The sequence below is a fragment of the Danio rerio genome, chromosome 25, assembly GCF_049306965.1.
Source record: "Danio rerio strain Tuebingen ecotype United States chromosome 25, GRCz12tu, whole genome shotgun sequence".
In the NCBI taxonomy this organism is placed as follows: domain Eukaryota; kingdom Metazoa; phylum Chordata; class Actinopteri; order Cypriniformes; family Danionidae; genus Danio; species Danio rerio.
The window spans coordinates 32,732,876-32,747,500 of NC_133200.1; the positions used below are offsets into that span (position 1 = coordinate 32,732,876).

General features: G+C 38.0%; 1 protein-coding gene across 2 annotated transcripts in view; it reads right to left on the reverse strand.

Moving 5' to 3' along the window:
• Nucleotides 1-2,446: 2,446 nt before the first annotated feature.
• Nucleotides 2,447-14,625, reverse strand: part of pdia3 (protein disulfide isomerase family A, member 3) — a 14,339-nt gene continuing 2,160 nt past the window's right edge. Inside the window, exons 3-13 of one of the 2 annotated variants that reach the window (XM_073941835.1) lie at nucleotides 12,773-12,890; nucleotides 10,637-10,744; nucleotides 10,423-10,552; nucleotides 10,216-10,332; nucleotides 8,250-8,375; nucleotides 5,342-5,524; nucleotides 5,155-5,263; nucleotides 3,424-3,552; nucleotides 3,260-3,339; nucleotides 3,025-3,082; nucleotides 2,447-2,933 (exon numbers count right to left, since the gene is read on the reverse strand). In XM_073941835.1, the coding sequence (XP_073797936.1) occupies nucleotides 2,823-2,933; nucleotides 3,025-3,082; nucleotides 3,260-3,339; nucleotides 3,424-3,552; nucleotides 5,155-5,263; nucleotides 5,342-5,524; nucleotides 8,250-8,375; nucleotides 10,216-10,332; nucleotides 10,423-10,552; nucleotides 10,637-10,744; nucleotides 12,773-12,890 (1,269 nt within the window). In that variant the 3' untranslated portion in view covers nucleotides 2,447-2,822. The remainder of the gene's footprint in view (nucleotides 2,934-3,024; nucleotides 3,083-3,259; nucleotides 3,340-3,423; nucleotides 3,553-5,154; nucleotides 5,264-5,341; nucleotides 5,525-8,249; nucleotides 8,376-10,215; nucleotides 10,333-10,422; nucleotides 10,553-10,636; nucleotides 10,745-12,772; nucleotides 12,891-14,625) is intronic. The other variant, NM_001199737.1, reaches the window with a different exon arrangement.

Consider the following 14,625-nt stretch of genomic DNA (forward strand, 5'->3'; position numbering starts at 1 on the left):
CTGTCCTTCATAACACACGCAGCAATCTTAGATCAGTTTATCCAGACATTCTAATCTGATTCGCGAACTTGTTTGAAGAACCAAATTAGCGAAAGATCAGTTATCGAGATGAAAAGATCCAGGATCTGCCAAATCATCTTAGATCATTTAAGCGAGGTACGAAGAACGGACCCCTGGAGGACTAACCAACATCATGTTTTGGATGTCTCCTTTGTCTGGCACACCCATTACAGCTCCTCCTGTCTCTACTAATGAGCTGATGATCTGAATCAGGTGTGTCCCAAATCGCATTATTCTACACCATTTTGTAGTATAAATAGCGTACCTAGTGCATTCACACACATTGAAAAGTCTAAAACAAGTCAAAAACTGGATTCCTGGAGGGCCGCAGCTCTGCAGTTTTGCTCCATCCCTAATCAATCACAGCTGATGCAACTAATCAAGGTGTGCAAGATTACTAGAGACTATTAAACAGGTGTGAGTCGGAGCTGGTTTGAGCTAAACAGTGCCGAGCTGCAGCCCTCCAGGAATAGAGTTTGAGACTATAACTCTAAAATGAATAAGCACACTTTTAATGTCTGGATAATGTCCTTATTCAACGGTTACATAAAAGTATGGAACGCTGGACACTTCATACACTCAACGACCATTGCTTTGCACCTCTTTAAGTAGGTCTCGGTACGCTTATTTGGTCTGCACTAGAGTACGATTGCTGCATACTCACCTGCCCAATCGAACCGCACCAAAAGGGACAACGAACTCTAGTGCGATTCAAACTAAATAAAGCAGGTGTGAAAGCACCATAATATTAAGGTATGACAACAACATTTTGCTAACAATGGACATTGACAGTAAAAATAATCAGCAGAAGGGGCAGAGCTTTCAGGCAGTGATGTTGGATAACAGACACTGCTCACTGCAGAGCCAATGAGGGAGAGCTTGAGCTCCAACTCCTCCTCCTATAAGCTGCTTTAAAGCAAACACCCACCACTAACCCCCAGTGACATCACTTGTAGAAGTGCAAGGAAGTAGGAGCTGGAGCTCAGCTCTGCAGTGAGCACCACTTGGGATCCCTGGTTACAAATATGCTCATGGCAGGTATTTTTTGGTAGTTTGGTCATTTATTTGGCAACCATGAAACATCCTCAGAGAAATCTGAGAAACTTTTGCTGCTTAGTAAAGAAAAAAAAATCGTTAGTGTTCCATTTTGGGACAACACTACATACATAGACAATGTGGAAGTGCACTAGTGCAAAGTGTGCCATTTGGGATGCCACTTCCAGAAATTGTGTAGAGCTAGGGGTCCTCCAGAAACATGGTTGAGAAACACTAAGTTAGACGAGTGGTCCCTCAATTAAAGCTGCTTTAATGTTTGTTTGTTTTTACATTGTAGCATCACCATGTGGTCAGACCACACAACCTTTAGAGCGACCTCAGATCCAGCTCATACTGCATGCTGAAATTGGTGGCATCTTGTTCTGTCCAAGAGTAATGGAGATATTTTTTTTAAGTGTGTGACTACACCACCTGAGTTTAGATTGAGCAAAAATAATCTAGGAGCAAACAAAAAGCATTTATTAAAAAAAAAAAAAGTAAAAAATTATATATATATATATATATATCCACAAAAAAGGGCGATTGTGGGCAAGCCTGGGTGATGGTCCAGATGGGGTGGATACTACAATCAGGCAAGTCTCTCCTAAGCTCGCCCAATCTGTTTTAAGGCAGAAAAAGTGGCCTTTGTACTTTTCTAATTACAATAAGATTTTAGCACTTGAACACTTGAACCCTTCAAATTTGAGATGACCAAGCACAATTCATGGTTTCCGCTACATTCATTCTTCCATGGCGGGGCGCCACACCAAAATTCATCCCGCCACGGCTGCATTACAGATCTTATTCAAAACATTTTATTATTTAAGAGCGATTTATAAAATAGCACCAAAACGTATTAAAAGGCAAGTGAATTATAACAGCGCAAACTTTTCTGTAACCGTAGCAGTGCTGTGCGTCATTTGTTTAACCCTTTAAAGTTACGTGCTGACTGGCCAGCAAACTCGACGTATAGCCGTTTCACTTTACTTCGGAACGCATTATTAACGCTTTGTAGGTCTATTAGAGACTTTCATAAATATTCCTAGCAAATCGAATGAATGCTGGAGACATAAACACACTAAATCGCACTTCAGCAGCGTTTATTTAAGAGCGCACAAGAAGATCTGCGCGCTCTCGAAGCGGCTTATATTTGAGGGGGCGTGCAAGAAGTTGTGCACGAGCAGAGGAAATAGGCGCGCAAGCAAAGAGATCTGCATGCTGTAGACTATAATTAAATGCGATCTCGACGTTAATACTGCGCTCACAATGACACAGGTAGATATGTGTAAAAAAAAAAAAAAAAAGGCCTATCGCCACAGCTGAAAAATAAATCCTAGAGGAAACACAGCAATTATAGGTTTTGTGGGCCTTTTATTTCAGAATCCTTCCAAACATACAAAAAAAAAAAAAAAAATGGTACAAAAGAAAAACTCACCAAATCCCCCTACCCTTTTCCACGAGAAAGAAATATAGAATTGGTCTCAAAAGTGCATCTCTCCAAGGTACAGACAGTGTAGAGTAAAAAATAAAAATAAAAAAACAAATCTCATTTTGACAGATCTGTACCTCTTCTTCCTCATATCTAAAAATCACAGTCTGGCCGTCACAAACTTCCACAGCGTCCAAGAGCAGCAGGCCGACATTGTGACACTTGCTTCACTAAAGATTGGGATATAATTTACGACTCCTGCAGAAATTTTCCTCCCAGGCTGCTGCGCTGCGTTTGATTACAACTCGCTCTTCTTCTTTTTTGATTTCTTCTTGTCCTCTTGAACGACCACTGTGTTTGTGGCCTCTCTCTTCAGGTAGGAAATGAAGTCGCTCACTTCACGACCTCCCTGAAAGCCAAACAAGATTTGATTACAAGTTTTTGTAGAGTGAAGCTGAGATTTTAGAAAATAATAATACTAATAATAATAATCATCAGACCTCATATTTCTTTGGATTCTGTTTACGGCCAGCTGGGGAGAAATAGATTGTGGGGAACCTAAAAATACAGGAATAATTCAAGCAAGTTAAAACATTGAAAAATTCTTTAACTAATTGATATTTCATCAGTTTTATACAATTGTATTAATAAACCTGCACTGATGTTAATTAAAACACAAATGAGACTGCAGTTTTTTACCAATCCAAACAGAAGGGGTGATGATGCATTACATACCCGCTAACTTCATACGGAGAGGGGACATCATTAGCGGTGGCATCCATTTTTGCAATGACGATATTTGGATCTTCGGAAAGCTATGAAATGGATATAAAATAAACAATTGTAATAATTGTCAACATTTCATGGCAAATAACACAACGAGGAGCTGTAAAAATCACCTTCTCTCCCAGTTCTTTATATTTGGGCTCCAGGCTCTTGCAGTGTCCACACCAGGGGGCATAAAACTCGATGAGAACGTCTTTACTGTCATCGTTTACAATCGAGTCAAAGTTCTCAGCCACAAGAACCTGGAATAAAGATAAAAGTTGCAGGAACCAAAGGCAAGTTTTAAAATTAGATACACGAGTAGAGTAGGGATCACCAAACTTGTTCCTAAAGGGCCGGTGTCCAGCAGATTTAAGCTCCAACCCTAATCAAACACACCTGAACTAGCTAATCAAGGTCTTACTAGGTATACTTGAAACACCCAGGCAGGTGTGTTGAGACAAGTTGGAGCTAAACCCTGCGGGGACACCGGCCCTCCAGGACTGAGATTGGTGACCCCTGGAGTAGAGCAAATATAATGTGCATCAGTGGTATATTTAGAGTAGGGATGCTCATAACTGGTTAACCGAAAGGTTACGTTTAACCAAATAAATGGTATCAGTTTAAAAAAAATTCTAATTGTTTAAGTTTGGCTGCATAAACGTGCAACACATATTTGTTAACTCATGGAATGGTAACACGTGCCTACAGACGTATTTTGCCAAAGAAGCAAAATGAAAGGAGGATATTGCTGGTCAGTTTGACACAGAGTTGATGCCAAACCAGCGCTGATGCTGATAGCCTCTGTCCTGGAGCCACATCATAAACACCTCCGTTTACTGGCACAACTGGAGAATGATGCAGCAAAACAAAACTTTGACTTGTGAGCTGCTTTAGAAAAAAGCAGCTCACAAGTCAGAGTCTGAACGTTCTCTCCATCACAGCACATTTACTAGAATTTTGATCATTTATTGTATAACCAACAAACCAACGTTTTTCTATTTGAAAAATTATTAATACAGCGTTTCCTCTAGGATTTTTTTTCAGCTGTGGCGGTGGGCCTTTTTTCCCCCCACAGATCTACCAACTACCTGTGACCTTGTGAGGGCAGTATTAAAGTCGAGATTGCATTTTATTATAATAACAAATTATTTCGTATAATTATTGTTAGTTTCGCTAGTGTGTTTTTGTTGTTGTTTTTACTTTATTTTATGTTATTGTTTAATTTAATGTTTTATCATATGTAAATGTAATTTATTTGTGCGTCATTCTGATTATTACAGTTTTTATTTATTACTACCATCAACCATTTCAACTTTCTTTACGTAACATCAAAATGAGACATGTTTTGACAAAATTTGTGACAATTATACGTTGTTTGGATGGGGGGTGGGTTGTTTTTGTATTTTTATTTTATTATTATTATTTATTGTTATTATCTGTCTTTGCTAATTGTAAAAAAAAAATAAAAAATTTACAAAAAAAAATCCTGATATTCTTTGTATTCTCACATTCTACACAATGTTATAAATTTTGTCAATTAAAAGTAATAAAAAAATAAAAAATTAATTTAATAATAATCTGATCAGTTAATGGTTAATATTCAGCTTTCGTTTATCAAAATTAATCAAAATGAGCATCCCAAATTTAGAGCAATAATCATCTGAAGACATTCAAATTTAAATATCTATGACTAGTTGTAGTTTGCGTTACAGTAATCTGTTAATAATGTAGTGAAAGTTCTACAAAACCCTCATTTCACCGTAGACACCATATTTACAACTGATGCACTTTCCATGTACAATATTTCCGTTATTTGAATCAATTATAATCAAAAATGGAAAAACTCAAATCCTCTGACGCACCTTCACAGGGCCATCGTTGTTCTCAGGAACGGGCTCAGATTTAAGGTAACGCTTCAGGTTTCCATCAAAATAATCCTGCAGGAACCTCTCCAAGGCCTTTCCATCACGACTGAAAAAACAAAAAGGAAGGGTTTTTTTCCCCACCCAACAGAAGACCTTGCTCTAGGCAGTAAATAAAAAGACTTACGAGAACTCCTCCTTCATGACGTATTTGTCTCCTTTGGCTGTTCGAATGCCAACGAGAGGAAGTTCTCCACTGCTGCCGTCCAGACCCAGTTCAGACACATCATGGCTGAAGCGGTTCTTATTGGCCACAGCGAAACTCAGTTTCTTCCCCTGATCCAGGAAACCCTTGGCCACTTTCATTACCCTGGTGAAACACACACCAACACATCAGATGACAATCTAAACACTTCCTCTTCAATCAGAAATATTAATAAACACAAATAATGATTTTGCTAACATTTAGAGCCAAACAAGAATTAGTAGCAGTGCTTTAAAACTGTTTGTATGAATAGTTGTAATCAGTTTTCCATTTGGATCAAAGGGTGCTTTCACATCTGTAGTTTGCATCGTTTGGTCCGGACCAAGGGCAATAAGTGATACATTGTTGCATTTTCTGCTGTCTTTGGGTCGTTTTCACACCACACTGCTGGCTTTGGTCTGAACCAGTTGAAACAAACCAAAATGCAGTCATCTGACAAAATCCACATCTCTCATTGGCCAGATGTTGTTAAACATATTTTCTAAACTGCTTGTTGATTGGTTAGAATTCATGTGCGGGAAAATGCCAATGAACTGCCGCAAGTAAACTAAACCGGCAGACACAAAATGTGGCTTTTTACTATGGAGGGACGACTGCGCTGACTGATTGTATGCCTGCTTTAGACAAACTATACATTTCGAGAGTGAAGCACGACCAAGCTGGAAAACATTGTTTAATGCATCACTCGTCACAGAGGCGTGAATTAATTTAACTAAACTGCAACATGGTCATCTTGCGGAAATATTACCAACGATCCATCAGGTGATGTTTTCCCTCTCTCTCTCTCTCTGTTGGTAAAGCGCTGTCAACAAATATTTTTCCTCCATATCCCATAATGCACAGCGCATCGGCCTACTGCAGCTGGATTAGTCCAAAAGGCGCAGTACTTTTTGCGATTGGACCTGTTTTAGTACTGATCATATTCTCACCACAAACGAACCGCTCCAGGGTTCGTAAGAAAGCTTACCTAGACCACTTCTTCAAGTAGGTCTCGGTAAGTTTATTTGGTCTGCACTCGAGTACGATTGCTGCATACTCACCTGCCCAAACAAACCGCACCAAAAGGGACAACGAACTCGTGCGATTCAATCGAACTAAATAAAGCAGGTGTGAAAGCACCATAATATTAAGGTAGGACAACAACATTTTACTAACAATGGACATTGACAGTAAAAATAATAAATTTCAGTGGTGTAAAGTAACAAATTAGAAATACTCCAATTACTGCAATTGAGCAGTTTTTTCTCAGAAATTATAATTTACTGAGTAGTTTTAACAATAATGTGTACTTCTACTTTTCCTTGAGTACATTTAAAGTGCTGTATCACTACTTTTACTCCCCTATTATCCTTCAACCTGCAGTCAACCATTAATTCAGAGTAGAAACATCAGTTCTGTGATTCAGTCCTGTGATTCCTGTCCAATCAAATCGCACATAGAAAGTAAATTCGTATCATACCAACACAACCTCAAGACATGGACGCTTTATAAATGCAGCAAACCTTTTGGAGCATTAAAAATGTCCAAGATGATGTCCAAAATCTTTACACCCAATGACCCAGAGATTGTTTATGAACTACTGATGAGAAAATGAAGGAGGTTTACTGTATGATGACTAAAAATCGCCAAACAGCCATAAACAAATCACTAAATGGAATAAATGAAGAATGGAAGAAAGTACCAAACAAAGGAAGGAAGGACTGAACTAATGAAGGAAGAAACGACTAAATGAATGAAAAGATTCAACGAAGGAATGATCGAATGAATAAAGGAACAAAGAACCAAATAAAGGAAACAAAAAAAAAAGAATAAAGGGAGGAAGGAATGAAGGAAAGAACACACAAATGAAGGATTAAAATCAGGAAGATTACCAAATGCACTACAGAATGTTACGTTTACACATACCTGGACAAACTGCATGTAAACGCATCAAGTTTTAAAGTATTACTCGCTACTCTGGAGTACTTTTAAAAGGGCTACTTTTTACTCCTACTTTGAGTAATATTTACAACTGATACTTTTACTCTACTTGCAATTTTGGGCAAGTAATGGTACTTCTACTCGAGTATGATTTGTCAGTACTCTTTTCACCACTGATCAATTTTAGTTGCGACTAAAAATGCTGTATGATTTATACCAGGCCATAAGGTGGCGATGTCACTTTGTAAAGAAACACTGAGCTTGCAAACATGTGATCTTATAGGATATATATGCCGAAGTATGCTAATAGGACTTTTAATTTGCCAGTATCCTGGGTTAAGCGCTTCTGGTGAACTGTATGCCATTGCAAAATCGACGCGTTTAAGATCTGGTTTCTTTAAAAATCAGCGATCTCCACTGGCTGAGCGATATCCGATGTAAAGTGGGTCTCAGATTGTACAAGAAGCACTGCCTTAAACGACATTTTTCCCCGCCATGTCTTTGTGCATTTATTTTACCCCAGTATCTTCAATGGAGCTTGAGCTAGCCTGCCATTCTGAGTGTGATGTTTCCACATTGTCGGTTGCCTGGCTAACAGTTTCTCCATAGCTGGCTAAGCAGAAGTGCAAAAACAAAAAGGCCTAAAAACGAAATGCCCTATTATCATCATCAATGTTATCATTTACAATACACTTGCATTATCAAGGCACCGACTGACGCATTTGTATTACATTCCAGAGAGCTCATTTATCAGCACCACAGTGGAAAATGAAGCCATATCTGTGCTGACTGACCCAAATTAGCATGGTAGTGGAAAACAGCTAAACAGTCACAAATGACACATTTGTATGCACCTTAATAGCAGGTGAAAACAGGACCTGAGGAAACATTCGACAAAACCAGGTTTTACCTATTCCTCCAGTAGTTCGAGCCCTTGGGGTTCTTCTCATAATCCACATCATAGTAGGCCACTAACAAGTCTTTGCCTTTCAGCTGGTCTTTGTTGTCCTCAGTCATGTGGGCACAGATGCCAAAACTAGCAGATGGTGAAAAAAAAACGTTGATATTACCAGATTATCTGACCTCCAAATTTTACATCAGAATACATGCTGATTTTATAGTGTTAGCTCAATAAAGTCATCTGTAACTCCTCATCATTTACTTACACTCAAGTGTTCAAAACAGAGTTTCTGTTTAACACAAAACAAGATATTCTGAAGAATGTTTGACAAAAGCAGCACGGACATCCATAGTTAAAATGAAAAAAAAAAAAAATGTCAATACATTCAAAATCAAAGTTAATAGCCCCTTTCACACAGTGATATCGGTAAATATCCAGAAAATTACCGGAACAACTTTACAAGTAAGTTCAAAAAAGCGCTGTTGACACAGACGCAGACGTTACGGAATTTTTACGGAAAAGTGATGGGTCGTTTATGAACGATTCGTTCATTTTAAACGAATCTTCAATATGACTCAGGAAGTACGAGTCATCTCAGGGAGTGATTCGTTCATCCGCGCGTTCGCACATTTGTGCAAGTGGTATCTTTCATTTCAAGTCTTTTGAGTTGTTCATCGCGGAAAGCCAGAAGCCAATCATATGCGTTTAGAGCCGGAAAAAGAATTGATCCATTCATCTAGAGTCATCTATCGGGTCTGAGTCACTCGTTCCTCACGGGCCAATCATATGCGTTTAAAGCCGGAAAAAGAATTGAATTGAAAGGTGAACTAATTATCATGCCTCCTATTGACTCAGACTGTGTACAATGGTTAACATTATATGTGACTGTCAGCGTAACGTGAACGAACGATTGACATGAGCACTGGTAAACATTGATTTATTATTTTCTCCTCCTTATACTATTCTATTTATGACTTATTTGTCGTGTGATCAACCTTTTCGGCTAGTTGTAGATGTGTTTGGAAGCAATTCGTAACATCTTAATAATATTTTGGCAAATTGAACCAAATGAACGAAATGACTCAAAAAAAGATTTGTTCATCTCGATGAACGAGACTCAAAGATCCAAGTCAGTAAAATGATCCGAACTTCCCATCACTACCATTCACACATTCATTAAAAAAACACTGGTAAATTCTGACATCATTAACCAGAAACGAGCTCTAAACGGCTGGGCTTGTATTTGTAATCATTTGACTACATTACAAACTCTGTGGATGGATAAGTAATGAGAACAACTTCGATAAAAACATACAGAGAAACACTTTCGCATGTCGAGATGTACATGATATGTGTGTGTGCTGGCGCTCACGAGGACACGCGCCATGCCGAGCAACTGAAGGAAGCAGAGCTTGAAGGTAAACAAACAACGGCTTATCATAAGCATCTTATCGATAATTATTTACACGGTTGGCATTAAGATGAACATATAAATGTTATCTGACTAACTTCTAGCAGCTAAATGTGTCTGGAAAAATATTCAAAGGATTTTATTTTTATAAACCATGTGGAGGTGAATGCGTCTGACTGTTCTGATTGGCTAAAGCAGACGTCTCACGTCAGCACGTTCTAGACGTACACGCGCCGTTTCCGGCAATCTTCCTTCTGCATTCACACAGCGCAGCAATGCGACAAATTACCGGTAATGTTACAACTTCTCTTTTCGAAAAATAGCCAGAACGAATTTACCGGTATTTCAAAAAGGTCCTGTTCACACATACATACCTTTCCAGAAAATTGCCGGTAATTTTCCGGAAAGGTCTGTATGTGTGAAAGGGGCTAATGGCTGCTTCTTTCCAGCATCGTCCTTTGTTGTTAACATAATTTTTTAATGGTTTGCATCAATTGAGAGTGAGTAAATGATGACAGAACTATAAATTGAGTCATTTTAACATTGCATAAAGTTGAAACGTACATGTTGTCCTGAATGAACTTCTTGATCTTTGCGCTTGTGAATTTGTCTTCTGTGAACAACACGCTGCTGTCTTCAAATTTGTTGCTCAGTTGCGGTGACCGGAACAAAATAATACCTCTGCAAAATTAAGAAAATAAACAATACAAAGTTAAATTTCTGCTCAAAACTACAACGAATATCACTTTAACACAAATAAAAGCTACATACTCTCCATCAATGCCATGTTTCTTTAACAGATCCTCATTGTTAGTGTGGGCGAAGCGGTAGGACTCTCTCAAAGCACTGGCTGCCTTCAGAAACTCTCCCTGAGCGGCACTTCCTCCGTCAGCGAAGAAGCCTGAACACACAGATTACCATTAAATCAAATACAGAAAGAGTGCTGATGGAAAAGCAATACTGAGGTCTAAAATGAAGTCCTCACCCACAACACTAGCATCACGATCTCCAATGTACTTCTCAAAATCAGCTTCATTTTTGAGTTCCACCGAAGCTGGACCAGCCTGCTTTTTCAGATGGCTAACAATTCCATCTGTTAGAGTAATGAAGAAAAGAAAATAGGGTCATGTCAGTCCTTAAGTTGTACAAGACATTTTAGTGCTAAAACTAGCATCTTAACCAGGGAGAGGAGACTTATTCACTACTAAACAATCAAAATCCACAGAGTAACCTAAAATGGCTGCTGCCAGCAATCCACCTCGAAAAGAAAACGTTTAGAACACGTTTGACCACAATAAGCTTTTAATAAGTTTATAGGTTTTACACCAAATTGTATTAAAATCATTTAAAATTATATTTATATTTAAAAACTTAATTTGATTGTGGCAAGATTTTTATTTTTAAAATTTATTTGAATAAGGCAATTAAATAAACCTCTCTTAGAGAGCCCAGTCCTCCCAATTAACCAATCGCTGTTTGCATACTTGACAATCATACTGACGCAGTAGATGGAAACAAGATCAACCCATCCTGGGGTCCGTTCTTCGTACCTCGCTTAAATGATCTAAGATGATTTGGCAGATCCTGGATCTGTTCATCTTGATAACTGATCTCTGGCTAATTTGGTTCTTCAAACAAGGTCGTGAATCAGATTAAAATGTCTGGAGATCGCTGCGTGTTGTGAAGGACTGATCTATCGATCGTCAAAATCATGATCAGCAATGAAACGATTGCCTCATGACGTAATGCGTAATGACATCATCTGATTAATATTCAATTATCCATGCGAGCTAAGTTACATAAAATTCATAGGAAACGGTTTGTTAAATATGATACGCAATAACTTTACACCTTGTTGTGGGCTGCATGCTTGGCCCTTTCATGTGTCTAAAGCAATTTATTTAGTTTTACAGTTAGAGCGCATTTTCTTTATTAAAGTAGTATTATTGTAGCACATTTTTTTTTATTGGTGTAAAGAATAACGGGATGTTTACAAAAGCATTTTGATATTGGTAAAGGCATCTGCAACTTTTATGAAGCATCAAATCACTGGCATATTAGCTGTCAAAACATAATTATGACTACATAAATGTATTATTGCTTTAAAAAAAAGTCACATATTGTGCATTATCATACACGTATTGTATTAAAGCGATCCAAAAAGTTCATTTCAATAAGTTTTTTCATTGCACCACTAGGTATATATATATATATATATATATATATATATATATATATATATATATATATATATCTTAAATATTTACTATTTTCCCAAGTGTATATAACTACTACTGTAAGAAAATATCAGAAGTAAATACTTTCAGTATTACCTTTCAGTATTATGACTGACCCGATTTAATCCTTTTTGTATGATATGAACCTGCTCCCGACGAGGTTTGAGCTACCAGAACTGTTGCTATGACAACAAATCTCGGACCAGTTTTGAAGAACGAAACTATCCTGGATCATGTCAAATCGTCGATAATCAAATCCAGCTAACTGAGTAATCCACATACGAGAACGGACCCCTGGTCTCGTTTCTGTGTTCTGACGCAAGTAATTTAAAGTAAATGCAAATGGCGCAAATGGCTTTCCAGTGTTAGCTGAAGACTTGACTCTCTTCCCAAGTAAAAGTTTGTCTCAGCAACTGTCAAACTCCCATCTAAAAACTTTTATTGACATTTAGGAGATCAATGCTATTGTATTATTTATCTTCCCATTATAGTATAGTTTTCACTTCTTAAATGCATATACTGTAGCAGTTATAAACACTGCATTATTAATTATTTAGACTTATCAAAATTTAATCAAATAACAACCTTCCCCCCGCCCTTTCAAAGTGACTTTCTTCACTTCCTGGTCACATAAAATGCCTTTAGGGCAAGCGCATCAGTAGGCGTCTCCTTTTTGTTCTGAATTCATCCATACATCAATCTTCCTTCATTTTGTTAGCAACACCCATCTTTCAACAATCCTATCAGTTCTCAAACAACAAAGTCATGCACCACCTCCTTTTTTTCCCAGAATGAGGACCAATTGAAATGTATATAGGTCACAATAGCTGAAAAAAAGGACAATCTTAAGTTCTGTTTCATGCGCTTTTGAAATAAGAACATACCTGCAGTCCTGGGACCATCATAGCCTCCAGAGTCCTCACCGTCTCTGAAAATCTTCAGGGTTGGGTATCCGCTTACACCATATTTACCGCACACTTTGGAATTGGCGGTACAGTCCACCTAGATTATAGCAGAAATTAATATTAATAGCAATCCTCCACTAACCTTCATGAAAAACTAGTACATGTAAATTATACATTAATTATGTTCAAAAATAGGGCAACACAGTGGCGCAGTAGGTAGTGCTGCCGCCTCACAGCAAGAAGGTCGCTGGTTCGAGCCTCGGCTCAGTTGGAGTTTCTGTGTGGAGTTTGCATGTTCTCCCTGCGTTCGCATGGGTTTCCTCTGGGTGCTCCGGTTTCCCCCACAGTCCAAAGACATGCGGTACAGGTGAATTGGGTAAGCTAAATTGTCCGTAGTGTGAGTGTGTGTGTGTGTGTGTGTGAATGAGTGTGTGTGGATGTTTCCCAGAGATGGGTTGCGGCTGGAAGGGCATCCGCTGTGGCAACCCCGGATTAATAAAGGGACTAAGCCAACAAGAAACTGAATGTTCAAAAAGTGCAAACTGAATACAGACACTTGTGTGCATGCGACCGACATTTAATTAAACACTAACCCCCAGTTTCACAAACAAGGTTTAAGGCTATTCAAGATTAAATTGCATGTTTGAGCTGTCTCAACTCAAAAAACCTTGCGGTGAGATGTTTTAAAATATGTCAGTGTCATTTTTTGTTCCCAGGTACACACCAGTAATATATATATCCAAGGCCATTTTTATAAATGTGACTTAAATAGCCTAATTTAACTAAGACCTAGTCCCGGCTTAATCTAAGTCCTGTTTGTGAAACTGGGCCTAAAAGTGTTTTAGTGCATGTCTGAATAACTTGCTTAAGTAGGATTTGTCCACGTTCTTACACTGTAAAACCCAACAGTCAACTTCATCAAATGAAATGAGTGTAGTCAACTCAGCTTACTGAAACTTAATTCAACTCATTTGAAGAGTTTAAACTCAGTGTTGAACGTAATGAGTTAATTAAATATCTCAATACTTAAATGAAGTTCACAGTACTCATATAGATTAGTTTAACTCAAATAGTTTGTTGCAATCGATTTCCTCAAACGGTCTGAGTTGCCTTAACTTATTGGGTTTCACAGTACTCAGTTAGTTTGAGCTCTCTTCATTTATTGGGGTTTAGTGTGCTCAAATTGCTTCATTTACTCAAATGGATTAAGTTTACAGAACTCATTAGAATTAGAACTTAAATTGTTTGTTGCAATCGGTTTCCTCAAATGATTTGAGTTACCTTAACGTTTTGGGTTTTACAGTGTATATGTACTTTAAATAGTTTCTATTGCACATAAAATGGAGGTAAAGTTCACTGATTAATTTAATTAAAAGCATTTTTAATTAACTGACTTGTGTCATGCTACAATTGTTTGTTGAGAAAACTAATTACACTTTATTGTTAAGCAGTCCACTTCAGAATGCACCATAAGTCTATACTATAAGCACAGATATACTTTAAGCAAAATCGAACAACAAAATCATGTGACCATTTCAAATGAAAACGGTTTTGTTATTTTTTTGTAAACAACACTGGCTCCATTTTCTATTAGATTCAATGCTGTAAATTTGCTTGCTTTACATCATGGGTGTCAAACTCAGTTCCCATAGGGCCGCAGCCCTGCACAGTTTAGTTCTATTCCTGCTCCAACACACTTCCCTGTAGCTTTCAAACAAACCTGAAGGACTCAATTAGTTTGATCAGGTGTTTTCAATTAGGGTTGGACCTAAACTGTGCAGAGCTGTGGCCCTCAAGGAACGGTGTTTAACACCTGTGCTTTAAAGCAATCA